Raw genomic sequence first — 14,186 nt, forward strand, 5'->3', positions numbered from 1 at the left:
CAGCTGACCTCCTATGCACACCTGGTTTTGCGCCCAGGTGGCTTTCTGGTCTGCTTGGTGTTAATTTGTCCTCAGCACATTACATCGCTTAAGTTCACTGGCAATCCACATTGCTGCAGAGGAGATGCCACACAAACACTTGTTCATAGAAAATGTCATAAACAATTGTGCGACACTTGTACTTTAAATGTTGATAAATGTTTTTACTGTTTTATGAGGAAGGAAACTAACTTAAGCACATAGTAATTCTTAATGAGGGTCTTTGTAACAGACTATAAACATGGTTGTGGGAAATGGTAGCAGCTAACTTGACAGTATTGGAAAATGTAAACACATTGAACGCAGAGTTGAAGATTAGAGCAAGAGAACACCTCCTTCTTTTCAAAATCACATGTAGAAGAGCAACAATTAATGGACTTGCATGTTCCATGACATTAAGTTTTACTGTGTGTGTGTGTGTGTGCACGTGTGTGTGTGTGTGTCTCTTTGTCTATCAGTATGCAACCCGACCAAGCAGCTGCCAAGAGCTTAGCAGGCTGTTGCTAGGCAATGCCATTTAAAATCCATCTCCTCTCTGTATGTTGGAAGCAGTGTAGCTGTGTTTGTCTCTTGGTTTTGTTGCTAATACCGGGTTGGAAACCAGAGTAGCATGAGACATTTGCCTTGTTAGTCCTGCACAGTCTCTTTTCTTTCCAAAGTGCAGCTCTGTTGGCGGGAGGCTGGTGTGCCCTCAGATGACTTTTTAAACAAAGAAAATTAAGAAGCTTTCTAGGGAGCTTTTCAGTAATAGCATAATGAAAGGGGGCGTTTGCCATTTGACGATTAGTTTTAAAGAATGTCATTATGCCACATTTCAGTGTGGAGCATTGCAATGCTATTACAGTGAAATCTGCGGAGGTGTCTGTATGTGTGCCTCATTTAACTGAAAGCACATCTGTTTCTTTGAAGTTATAATCTTCAATGTGGGCATATAAATGTATCTCCTATTCTCCGTCATGGGTTGATACAACACAGTAGTAATTCAGCCTATATCCAGGTTATGTAATGTTTTCTATTGACTGCTTTAAGCACCCAGCGTCTAAGTCTTTGAAATAAGCCTGCGCTATCTAAACCAGTTTTATTTTTCCATTTAGTTGGGGATTGATTTGAGCAATTAGTTAGCATCAGAAATAATTAAGAAAGAACAAAACAGCACCTACAGAAAATCAAAAATCCCAAGAAGAATATTAATCTGTGAGTAAATAAGTGCAACAACAAATCTACAACTAATCTAGCAGCGCTGAGAGGCACGCTAATATGCCAGCAATAATAATGTGAATTTTGTGAACAAAGTGACTTATTTTCTTATCATGGTGACATAATGGTAGTGCTAGAAGAGCAGGGAAGTAACATCTAGTGTTGCGTCTGGGATGTCATGGGGCTGTGCTAGAGCAGGAGAAAGGTCTGGCTCGTGGGATGGTGAGCCCTGGCATTGAAATGGCTAAATCTGTTTTAATTGCTGCCCTGTTTATGTTCGCACTGTTAGGTCAGGGTTGAGCAACATGCAATATTCAGGGTGTAGGTTGCAAGCACAAAGGTTGTCATGGTTGTTTCCTGTATAGACAGATATTATGAAACCACTATAGTGCAAACAGGAGAAGAGGTTAAGAATGCAAACTGCAATAGTCAGCTGATAGCATTTTAATACCCACAGTCGTCTTTATGTGATTACATGATTATGATTCATCCTCTGGGGAATATAAAAAAAATCCTTAAAAAACATCTGACAGTTGTTGAGATATTTGATTGAGGACTAAATTGCTGATCATCCAACCAACTAAATGTTTTGTTCTATTCCTAAAAAGCAGGTCGATCAAGTGAAAAGATGAATAATCCACCATAATCCAACATAACTGAAAACATGTCTTTTTTTTCTTTTTTTTTTTTTTTGAATGTCGCTGAATCTAGTGTTTCATGCTGTCTGCTACAGTTTCAGAAGCTCAGTCAGTCATTTAGGGTTTCATTCCCATAAAAGCATTCACAAAGCCAGTGTTTAGGCCACAGGCGCTGCAGTGCTGCAGTGACAGATGGGGACTTCAAGCCCAGTGCAACAAATTCACACCTAGACTTTAGCATTGATTTTTCTCACTCTTACACCCATCAACTCAGACACTCAACTTCTCAGTGTTGTTCAGCTCTTTCTTGTTTCCGAGCCAGGTTTATTGGTAGTGTAATAACACTAATCCAACCTTAGTTTTTATTGCAATACAAGTACACTTGCAAATAGTTGCAAATTATTTGTTCCTTTACAGCACTTAGGAAAAGTGATGAAAGGAGACACAGATGCAATACTTAAATTTTCTTGTTTGACACAAAATGATTTTCTTTTTATGAAAATCTTGTTTCGTATTATTTTGAAACAAGTTAATTTATATGTTGTTGCTATATGATCCTGCAAACAACAAGACAAAAAAGGAAAGACTCACTGACTTTGCAACGCGACAGACTGAGAGCTGAAAAAAACAGCCACGGAGGGATGCTGAGGAAAACGAGTGATGGCAGACTGACCATGTAGAAGTGTGACACTACCAAAAGATGTTCTTTGATTTGATTGTGTGTCACTGCCTGTGTTCGTCACCACAGTGACTCGCAGGATGAGAAACCACAGCGTCTCGTTGGGCCTTGACACCATGTCGCTGTCTCGCTGTCACTTCATCTATTTGGACCTGCCCACTCCCTCTTTTTACTCACCTTTTGTCCATGTATCTTTCACTCTCTCGCTCTCTCTTTCTGCCAGTCTCCCTCCCTCACTGTCATTCAGTCAATGGCTTGGTGACGTGTTACTTGTCCGAGTCAATCCAACTGGTGCTTACCATAGTCAGTGTATGTGTGTGTGCATTGACTGAAATCCTCCAATTTGAAGGTCCTATTTGAACAGTGATTGATTTAGTGAGTTGGATTTTAGAATGATTTAGTGCTTAATGTGTTTACCTAAGAAGACTTGAGAGAGACAGAGTTTAAAAAGAATGGTTACAATAGAACAAGTAGAGAGTAAGGTTTCCCAGCCTTTTCTTACCTAATATCAGCTTGGCATCACCCGATTCCCTCACACACGGTCACGCATTCTTGATTTATATGTGATCAGGGCTGCCTAGTTTGACAGTTTGACTTACATGTGCCTGCTGTGTTATGCTGAACAGACCTGCAGACTGGACGTGCTTGGGCCGATCACAATCAGTCAGAGCAGCAAGAGATTGAGATTGGCCGACATGGACCAGATCGGTTGGAATTCTGTTTGAATGGGAGTGGGACCTGATGCAAATGCAAGCACAAAAGGGGCTCTGCAGATTCGCCTTCGTTTACAGGCGACCCTGATATGGGGCAGGCAGGGCCTCCCTACCTGATGGCCTTTAGAACCTGAAGCATTTGCAAACTATATATGTGATGTCACAAGGTGAAAAAAACACAAGTGCACTGATGTTATATACAGTCTATACATGTACAGATGAGGTTCAATCAAAGCTGCAGTAGATCAAAGAGAAGCTGAGGATCTTAACATTCCTCAGCCTGTGATTTCTGGTGATTTTTCCCATTCTTACACTAATGTGCTTTAATTGCATGTGAAGTGATGGCGTTGAGTTCGAATCAATCAGACGAAGCTGATTATAGGAAAAAAAAAGTGTCCTCCGTTGCTATGGTTGCTTCACCCTTCGGCTTTGGTAAATCCATCTTTGCTAGCTGACGTAAAACATTGTGTGAACTCGTTTGGCAAGGCCTTGAATGTAGCTGAACAATTTAACCAATTTTTTTTAAAAGAAAGGTTTGGTTTTATTTTGTTATTTTGACAAAAAAAAAGCCATTAAGTGCATAACTAAATCCTGACTAACCTGAAAGACATTTTCATCAGGCAACAGAAGTGTTGTGAGGTAAAGAAAGTAGGTCAGAGTTGACGGGAAGGAGCATCAGTAAGTCATTTTGTCAAGAAAAGAAGAGATGAGTTTGTCTTGCTTTCATCAGCAAAACTGTAAGGAGCATTATTAAATGCACCCACACCACACTCTGCAAAAGTAACACATGGCTAGAAGGCATTTTAATAGAGTCCTTGTTGTTGATTGGTGGGCAAAAAGGCAAACATGCGGAACAAAGGCAGATGGATGGGGGGATGGAGTATGAGGACGTCAGTAAGAGTGGATAAGAGGAAATAAGAAAGGAAAGTAGAGGCATCAAGAAGGAGGTGGTCAGGTTACTGTAGCATCTCAGTGGGAGGCAGATGAGAAGAGAGATGGAGGGATGACTGGACGGATGGATGGAGGAATGTTAAGGCTGGGCAGATAATAATGCCCTCACGAAGGGTCATCGTCATCTTGATCAGCTGGTCAGCCTCCTGCCAGCCCACTGCCCCTCTGGAGGCCAATTAGAGAGGAGGTGGAAGACTCACTGCAGGTGCACACACACACACACACACACACACACACACACACACACACACACACACACACACACACACACATCAGGGTTCACACAATGATCAAAGCCCCCAGGCATACACACACATACATGCTAACACTAGTGCCCATACAGGTGGAAACACACACATTTCTCTCACTTTTACAGTCACATTTTGGTCAAGTGTTTTGTTTTTCAACAGATTATCAATTCAATTTATTTTTCTTTTAGCTGACGTCAGTGTCACAATATTAACTGCCTTTACTCATTTTTAACAGCAGGAAGATTTTGATGCCAAAAAAATGAAACTTTCTGCCTTACCTCGAATTCAAAATTCAGCTGTTTAATTACCAGTGGAAATGGTCCAATATAAATGTTTATCGGATGTTTTGGTTTTAAGACTGCTCATTAAAAAATGTTGTGCCCATATCCATCTTAATGTTTAGCTATTTATATTTTAATCTGGATTTTGTTTTGCCACATTTTACATTTTTTATTGAGCAAGTATTGAACAGTTTTTTTTTTTATTCTTGACAGAATCCTTTGATATTGGGTGTCAGGTCATACCTAGTCAGACCAACATGCTTAGCATACTTCATTGGTTTCATTCGATGCTCTCTGACTGACTACAGACGCCAGCTTGCAGACAGTACACAAAGGAGACAACAGCCGAGGTTTCTTCTGCTTGGTTCTGTCATCACAGAATTACCAGGAATTAGCAGCAGCTGACATGATGAGCTGGTTAGCTCTGGGTAACAATGAGAAGCTGCTACTTGAATGTTTTTTTACATTGTTTTTTGGTAACAAGAAAAAAAGAGCAGAAATCAAGTACTTGACAACTGATTAGTAAGTGTCAGAAGAAGCACTAATGCACCCATACTGATCTATAGGATTGGCTTTGGGCATCTCTTTTAATGATGCTGTGATGTGGTTGCTGATATAGAAGTAAGTGTGGTTTACAGTTAAACCTGCTGCCGTTAACATGAAACTGACAGAGGTGGGAGGATGTTTTTGTTTTCTCTATACAGTAGGTGCATGTAGCGTGTGTGTGTGTATGTGTTTGTGTGTGTGCTTGTGTGTATGAGCTGCATCATGACCTTGAGTTCATCTCCAGCTTCAGCACCCCTGCAGTGCTGGAGAGAGTTTCTTTTGAAGTACAGAAATCTCAGAAAGGACATACACACATCGATGAATAACGATCAGATGCCTCCTGAAGGATCAGCCAGATACTTTTGTAATGGCGACCATTCCTTCTTCACATACACACACACACACACACACAGACATACACTCACAGACACGTTGTCTCTAGAAGATTGCAACAATTTCCTGCAGCTAGAAGCCTGATTATCTGCTGGTGAGCCAATCAGTACTCACCATTTGCAGTGTCTTGACCAATAGGTGCTGCAGTGGCAGGTCATATTCTGTGAATGATGCGCTGTTAAAGCTTAATGAGAGGGGAGGAAGTGTCTGGTGCAGACACAGTATTGATGGATTACACAGAACGACCTTTTACCAAACCTCCAGCAAGTATATGTGTAATCACAGCCAAAGTCACTTAATCCAGCTCAAGCCCCCGGCTCCACCCCACACCGCCTTCTGGCACAAACAAAGACTTAGGCAGCCTGAAACAGCAGCACGTCTGCGGAAAAAATTGTCATCTGAATTAACACTATTTTAATCCATGCGCCCGAAGCATTGTGTGTCCAATTTAGGAATTAATTAAATGCTTCACTCTGCTGTACTTTGCAGTGTTTAAATACAGATGCCTGTCATTTTGGCAGCTGAATTCAGACGCCCCTTATTAAGTGAGCATTTGTAACTCGGGCTTACCTGAGCAATAATAACCAGAATGTTATGAAGTGCTCTTAGTGGTTATATTGCAGTGTCAGCTGCTGACTTCAGCAAAGTGCCAGACAAAATGTACAGATGCATTCAAAATGTTGCCATTAAATTCAAAAGTAAATTTGTTTCCCTGAGTGTGTTGCTGGTAATAAATCCAGTGAATGGAAAAATCATTTTAGGCTTGATAAGTGTTTTAAAATCTTTTTAGGGTCATTTTTTGTGCTAAAGCAAAATTGAATTTGATATTACTGCAAAACACCAAGTATGGGTTAAACTAGAATGACACATACCTCCACTGTCTACTTTTCTCTTGGTGCAGTTGTGCCATACTGAGGGTAGGATATCATTCACATTTGGAGCAGTCCCAAACAGCACCTGATGGTATCTTTGCTTCGGTACTTTACTCTCGGTAATAGCAAATATTTATTTCAGTTGTAAAAGTCCAAACTTTTCAGATGCAGCCAGTGGCTGAGTTTTGGCCAGTGCTTTGTCACAATGCTCAGCTATCATCAACTTTGAACAACACTGCTAAAGTTCTCTAAAGTTTTGCCATCCATGGAGGGTTAGCTTCTTGAGCTGGCTGCAGGCATGCTAACATTAGCTGCAGCTGCTATGGGAGAATTGGCTTTTAGGCTGTGGAAGGCAGTAAACTCTTCTGCTTTAAGATATGCTTTGTGTTTAACCAGGTGTTTTGAGCTTTAATTTTGATTCAGTCCTCTTACAACACAAGATGTGTATATCAAAGACTGTATGTGTTTTGAAAAGTTTAACCACACTTGTGACCACTTTTAGTACGCAATTGCCCTGAATTGGCCATTTAATCAGGCCGCAGGAGTGAGGCAGCCACTCTGTCTTTTTCTTTCTCTGTATACCAAGTTACTCTCACCCAGATGTACCCTCAGGTACTTCAGTTGTGGCACTGAATGATCCAACATGGATCGGTACTCAATAGTACCAACATAATAGAGCCAGCCCCGTTAAAAGTTCAGGTTTTGTTACTTAAACCCGCAGGTAAAAAGGTATTTTTCCAGCATGGTTATTAATTTGAATTTGCTTCATTTATTACAGTGAAGCAGGTCTAAACATGTGTGAAATATTTAAGAGGCTTGGTTGAACTTTGCCTTCTCCCTGTAGCTTTCCTTCTGCCCCATCATAATTTGAATAAAAATGTGTTTATGCAGATTGATGTACTGACGTACGAGGACTTACATCAAACCACTCAGCACTGCCAAAACTCAGTGAACTATTCTTGCTGCAGATGGGACATTTTTTGAGAAACAGCTATCAAAGCAAGCATTAGGGACTTAATGAAAACAGTACAATGAATACAATAAAGACATTACAACAAAGGTAATTAAATTGCTTTTTTACTGCTTGTTCACTTAACAGCCATTTTCCCGGGTGCTGGAGAGGCATACAGAGTACAATTCAAGTAGCAATTTGACCACTTGGATTGCTTGGTTGAAGTCAGCTATTGTGTAACACTGGCAATTATTACCCTGCTATCTGCCATATTTAGTATGCTGAGCACACACTTTATAAAGTGCATTGCATTTCTGTGTTCATACAGATTCTTTCTGTTTTCATCTCTGTCTCGTTTATTGTAAGACATGACAATGAGATCAGCTTGTGCTGGCCCATTGTAGAAACGTGTGAAGACAAGAAAACTCATTTGTCTGTCTGTGTGTCTTTAACTCTGTATCGCATCAATTTCATTCCCAAAGTTTCCGAATGCAGTGGGGGTGAAAATCACAAAGTCAACACAGTTTGATGGATGACAGCATTGTATTAATGACATGAAGTCAATATTTTACCAAGGATCACTCTTCATACTTTGCAGTTATTTTTATTTATTGTATGGCTAATGTCCCTCCCTTTCTGACATTTTGACAGGTGAATATTTTGCTGAAAAAAAGGCACATTTTGTGTTTTTCCAGCACAGCTTCAGTCAGGCTTTAAAGCATCCTAGATGACAGACGTCCCACTGACTCTTATTTTGTGGTTTAGTTTCACCTCCACTCCCCAGACACTTGCATTGGGAAACAGTCGGGGTAAAAAAAAACAGTCATCTTCTGAGAAAGGGAGTGCTTTCACATTTTGTCTATTTTTAGACCAGAGCTTTTTTTTCCCACTCCCACGGAGATCTAAGAACAGGTACAGAGAGCCATCTCCAATGACACAAAGATAGAGAGAGAGGGGGGATTCAATCTCCCCAGAGAGTCAGAGGGAGATGGTGACAAAGATCAAGCACACAAAGTACAGGTAGAGAAGTGAAGAAAAATTAGATTGAGTCCCAGAGTCGATGGTGTTTTGTTATGTTTCTGTGTGTGTGTGTGGTTTTTTTTTAGCTCCAGTAAATTACTCACCACTTCTTTGTGTCTACAAAAAGAGGACAAATACAGGGTGTTGTCACAGCAATCTAAGGTTTGCTTATGATACAATTAGCAAAAACATTACATAAAATGTATGTAACTTATTTGTTAACTCAAATGTGTGTAGCAAGGTATTTCTCGCTTTGAGACTGTTTTAAGAAATACAGCACTATCATGTTTGGCTCCATGTGACTAAGCAAAGTCCTTATAAGCAGGTCTTGCCACTCAGTAGCCACCTTGGCAGCGCCTCCAGGCCGTTACTCAGGGCTAACAAGTGTAAATGAATGTGTACAGAATGTACAGAATCACCAGTAAAATCTGATTTAAAAAAAAAAACTGTGTTGACTTTGCACCAAAATGAGGTTAAAAACAGTTTTCCGCAGAGGCTAAACCTCCGCTACACATGGGCGCACAGTTTAGCGTAATATCCTCTTCTATACTTGTCAGAAGGGACGTCTGCAGCTGCATCAAATCGGTCGAAACTGTTGTGAATCTCAACTGTGCTCTCACATAAAGCAGACTATTGGCTTTTGTGGGGAAGGATATGTCTTCCAGACGTGTCGATTCAAAGTGCTTTAAGTGGTTTGTCTCCTCTCTGATAATGTCTCAGTTATAAGGATCAGTCACACATTGTGGTACAAAACCAAATCACAGTATCAGATGTAACTGAAAAATAAACAGCTTGGATGGTTTATTCCAGTCCATAGCAAGAGGTAATTGATGGTGGTGGTTGAAGTTCGCAGGGTCTGGAGTCAGCATCAGAAATGGAACATGACTCAGCAGAGAATTAATTTGGAGATAGTCCCAGTCACCTGGTATGATTCAGCTGGTATCAGTCTGACAGTTTATCCGAATGTGTCATTGTAACCATCTGAGACTGATGATAACAAGCATTCCCCCTCCTTGTCTGTTTCTCTCTCTCTGCCTCTCAGTGGTCAGCAGGCCTTTCTCCTGGAGAACGTGCCCTGTAACAGCGCCAGTTGCCGGAGTGTGGGAAGAATGTTCCACATCCACTGGGATCAGTCAGATTTGGGAGCCATCCAAAATGCCGTCATGGCGACGTTCTTTGACATCTATGAGGACGTGAGTAGTCTGTACATACCGCATACATTATCGTCCTTATCCTCATTCTTTCTCCTCTATTTCTCCATGTTTAATCTGTCTCTCTTCTAAAGATCCAGCAGCTTTGTGTGTCTCCTCAGGGTTTCCTCTTATCTCTCCAAGTCATTTGCTGCCATCTACAATCTTACAAGTATCAGATAGTTAGATATGCCACTGCAATGACATCACTTTGTGAGATTTTCTACAGATTTAGGAAAGATGAGGCCAAATGGAGACGAAAGATGAATAAATCTCACAGAGCGCGCAAGAATATTTGATTTCTCTAATGCAGAAAAATGGATTATGTGAAAAGCTTTTTGTGACACTGACGTCAACAAAATGATTTAAGTTTATGGTTTTCCTTCCATGCTCAGATCTAACATCCCAGAACTGGACTGAGGACAGGACGATGTCATGTTCAGTTTAATGCTTGTTTATAATCAATAATGCTGTTTGAAGCACATACAGTAGCTTGTGTGCAAGTCTGCTTGACTCAGTCTTTGTATTTACGCGACAAAGTGTTATTATTTATTTTCTTTGTGTGCTCTGCTGCTGTGGTTTGACAGCCCCTGCTGTTACGATTACACACAGTCTTTTTCATTTCTTTCTTCCTGGATTTCTATCCATGGTGAGAGTGATGCTGAAAAAAAAATGTACACTACAGAACACACACACACGGTATCTTACACACTGACACAATCCTACTTTTGGTGTTTAACAGGCTCCCATCACATTTTCTAGCACACACACCCATAATAAGTGGCTGCATATATTGCAGTAGCTGCAAAGCAATCAACTGTATGTGCTGGTATTATCAGAATTAATTATAACGGCTAATGTGGCCTGTCTGTTAAATTCAGCTCTCTCTTTTCGTCCCTCATTCACTTGAGAGAACATTTATAAAAGGGAAAAGGACGTATTAAGGGGAAGAGAAAGAAGGAAGAGTGGAGATGATAAGATAATGCTGGATCAGCCACTCAGTATGTTAGAGGGATAAAAATGTACATCAGAAGTCTCACACACTGTGCTCTCATTGTCCCTTATCTATATGCCTGTCTTCATTTGCAGGGTATATTAGACATGCTGGTTCTAAGCCAGGCAGAGGGCAAAAATGACTTGATCATCCACGCTTTGAAGAACAATTTTGAAGCTGATGCCTACTTCGTTAAAGTGATGGGTAAGTGACTGATTTGCCCAAAATGCTCTGTCCGTCCCTCCTCCCCCTTCACATGCCCGCACCAGTTTATTGTAGCAGATGGAGGAAGAAAGAGAAAGGCTTAAATTGCCTGTTTCTGTCTTTTTTCTTCCCAAAAGATGCAGCTGATATTTTGTAATTTAGTGCATTTTACTGCAACAGCATCTTCCAGACAAATTTGAATCACTGAACACGAGCAGCTCTTCCTTCAGACAGAGAAACCAGATACTATGACTGTTATCTGTCTGACTTATGGATGTTTAGCATTAAGCTACTCAGTTGGTGATGAAAGGTGATTTTGTCTGATATTCTGCTCCCTTTAAACCTGAATTCAATTACACAAGACTGCTGTAGTAGATGCATTTTCTTCCCAAAGGTAATTTTTCAAACTCAGTCCTCTTACTCTTACCCCCTCCACTGTGAGACTGTTTATCACTTTCCACAAAGATTTACTGTAAAGACAGCACTGTAAGGAACACAACTCACAGTCAGGTTGGTGTCACTGATAATACATCAGATGTGACACGAGAGTGGAAGCAGAATAATGGGCCAAAACTCAGAAGTGTTCAGGTTTACTTGTTAGACTGAAATCGTAAATCTTTTGTTTTCATGGATCATGTGCCGTTCTTGGTGTTTCAGTTTATAATTGTAAAGTAATACAATTCTAATTCTGGTTTAAACTACTGGTAATGACTCCACACAAGTTAAAACAACAGCGTAAGTGCAGTAAAGTCAATTTCATGATTTAGCGGTTCACTACTGAGCGCAAAGGTTTGTGGTGCGCACCATGTAGCCATGAAGTCCTGGATCTAAAGCCAGCCTAGCACCTTCATTACATGTCCGCCCCCTACTGCGCTTTCCATGTAACCTGTCACTTTCTACCTTTGACTGCCTGATTAAGGTCTCAGAAATGTCAGAAACATAACCTTTATTCTGTCTATGCGACAAAAACCACTAGATTTTCACTAATTCTGAAGGATCACCACACACAGTGCCTGCAGTGTTCTGTATTTCAGTCACGCTTTAAACCTGATGTTCGCAAATGATGTCTGACTGCAGTAGAAGCTGTTTCTGCTCTGTCTGCGTGCGGTGCTCAGAAATTGCGTTTTTATTTTTGGCTCACTGCTTTTTTTTTTTCTCTAAGTTAATAGATTTTATTTCTTTTATTTTTTTCATTGTAACAGCATTTGAGTAAAAATCAAGGCGTATTCAATTGAAGTCAAAATGTTGGTACAGCGTTAGTACACGGTGACATTTGAGGAAAGCAAAAATAGTTTCACTCTAGGGTGGGCCTCTGCACGGTTTAATCTGTCACTCTGCTCTGCTCATTAGCAGGAAAGGGAGCGTCGCTCATCCCTTTCTGTTTCAGCACAGTTGGCGAACAGTTGTTGTTTTGTCTCTCTTGGACGGGAGGGGTTACAACTGCTCCTCGGATTTCACAATCACACACTTACACAAGAGACACAAATAAATCATCGCCATGCCTTTGTTAGCTCACACCAGCAAGGTGCACACACTTACTCTATGTAACACGATCAATATCCTTTGCCAAGTGTTACATATATACTCAGAACTAACCTGTATAACACACATACTGCCTGGGATACATAGCATAGTATTGATTCTCTGAATCCACTGCTATAATGCAGACATGGCACTCGGAAACAGTGGACACAGTGAAGACATTCCGAGTCTCCGCTCAACGACTAATTTACAGCAGAAGCCAGCACACATTGACTCAGGATTTGAGGCTGCATTTAAATTGTGTCAGAAAAAAAGATTGGCACGGTTTTACATTGGCATGTAGAGATGTTAAGTCCAGGACTGTATTTGTGTGCATCTTTAGTTGTAGATGTAGTGCTTACCATCATAACAAAGACTGAGGCCCGATGCACCAGAAGGATCCACCACAGGGTAGACAGCACGATACCTTTGAGGTTTTAATGTCTGGCAGCGAGCGGTTGAATATTCTCACAGCCATGTGGATGACACACTGGAGCCGTGCATTTAAACGTGAGGGTGCAGAGCCATGTTGAATTTTGCCGAACGATGCTACAGTGCTTTAAATGGTGGGACCAGAGTTCGATAGGGATTGGTTGCAATACTTCTATGTGTTGTCTGTCGTTACAGCAATGTTTTCAGCCCACTTGAAGTCAGATCCTTGAGTAACACATGTAGTTTCATGACAAGGTTAAACTTCTATGTTTGAGATGAAGTCAAACCCATGAACTCAACATCACAGGGACCAGTGTAGAGAAAGAAGAGCTGAATTAGATCCATGGTGTCCTGTGTCCTTTATGCCAGGGCTGATCATTTCTAATTTGAGAGAAGTGCAGTTTCTGATTTGCGAAAGCCCTCAGTTAACAGTTAACAGTCTACTGTGGTATCTAAGTTTAGGCAAAAATGTCTGTGAACCACTATGTTTCATGGATGTTTGAAAAGGCAGAGCATGGATTGTGTTAGTGGTGAATCTCTTGGTGGATAAACAATCCAGCTCATCACCTCAGCTCACCTCCAACCTTAACGAGCCAATGGGCTGTCTTGATCAATTTTGTCTAAAAAGCACAGCAAGCTTTGTTTGTTTGATGAAATGCATTACCCTGCAACATTGTTCTATAATGGTTGTCCGGTGAAAGTTTTTCATTTCGCGGAATATATCGCTAAAAAAAGCAATGCCACAGATTGGGAATTAGTCATGACTATGTTTGGAAGAAAATGCTTTAGAATTAACAAAACATTTTAGACAACAGCGTATGTATCAATAAACAAAATCATAGCAAAAGAAATCTGAATTTATTTGCACTTAGCCTGACAACCTCTGTGTGTACAGTATGTTAGTGTATGACCTTGACTTGTTCCCCTTCCTCCCACTGGAACATGGATTCCTTTCATGCCGCCTCTCTAAACGCTGCTGTTCTTTTCGTTATCCGTGTCTTGTCTCACTGCTGCACATCAAACAAAACACACACAGATACACTCGCACCAAAATGCCTGTTTTTCCCATGGTGATGCAAAAACTGTCAGTTCCTCCACTTCCCGTCTTCATTTGACTTCAGTTACAACATTTTCGGTTGTAAATATTTCATCCACGTTCAGTGTTGCATTTTCTACATCTAGCTGACTACAGCCTAGCAAGCAGGCAACAAGCGACCAAAGTAAAAATGTATCTGTCAAGTGTTACACACTGTCAACATTTCATTCGTGTCCCATGTGAAAGTGAACTCAAAAGCAGATTAATAGCCCTGCCC

General features: G+C 40.8%; 1 protein-coding gene across 1 annotated transcript in view; it reads left to right on the forward strand.

The window, feature by feature from the left end:
• Window positions 1–14,186, forward strand: part of itfg1 (integrin alpha FG-GAP repeat containing 1) — a 138,183-nt gene that overhangs the window by 79,497 nt on the left and 44,500 nt on the right. The window contains exons 11-12 of the mRNA XM_037094518.1: window positions 9,575–9,725; window positions 10,812–10,920. Coding sequence (XP_036950413.1) covers window positions 9,575–9,725; window positions 10,812–10,920 — 260 coding nt within the window. The remainder of the gene's footprint in view (window positions 1–9,574; window positions 9,726–10,811; window positions 10,921–14,186) is intronic.

Source organism: Acanthopagrus latus, chromosome 4, assembly GCF_904848185.1.
Source record: "Acanthopagrus latus isolate v.2019 chromosome 4, fAcaLat1.1, whole genome shotgun sequence".
Lineage (NCBI taxonomy): Eukaryota > Metazoa > Chordata > Actinopteri > Spariformes > Sparidae > Acanthopagrus > Acanthopagrus latus.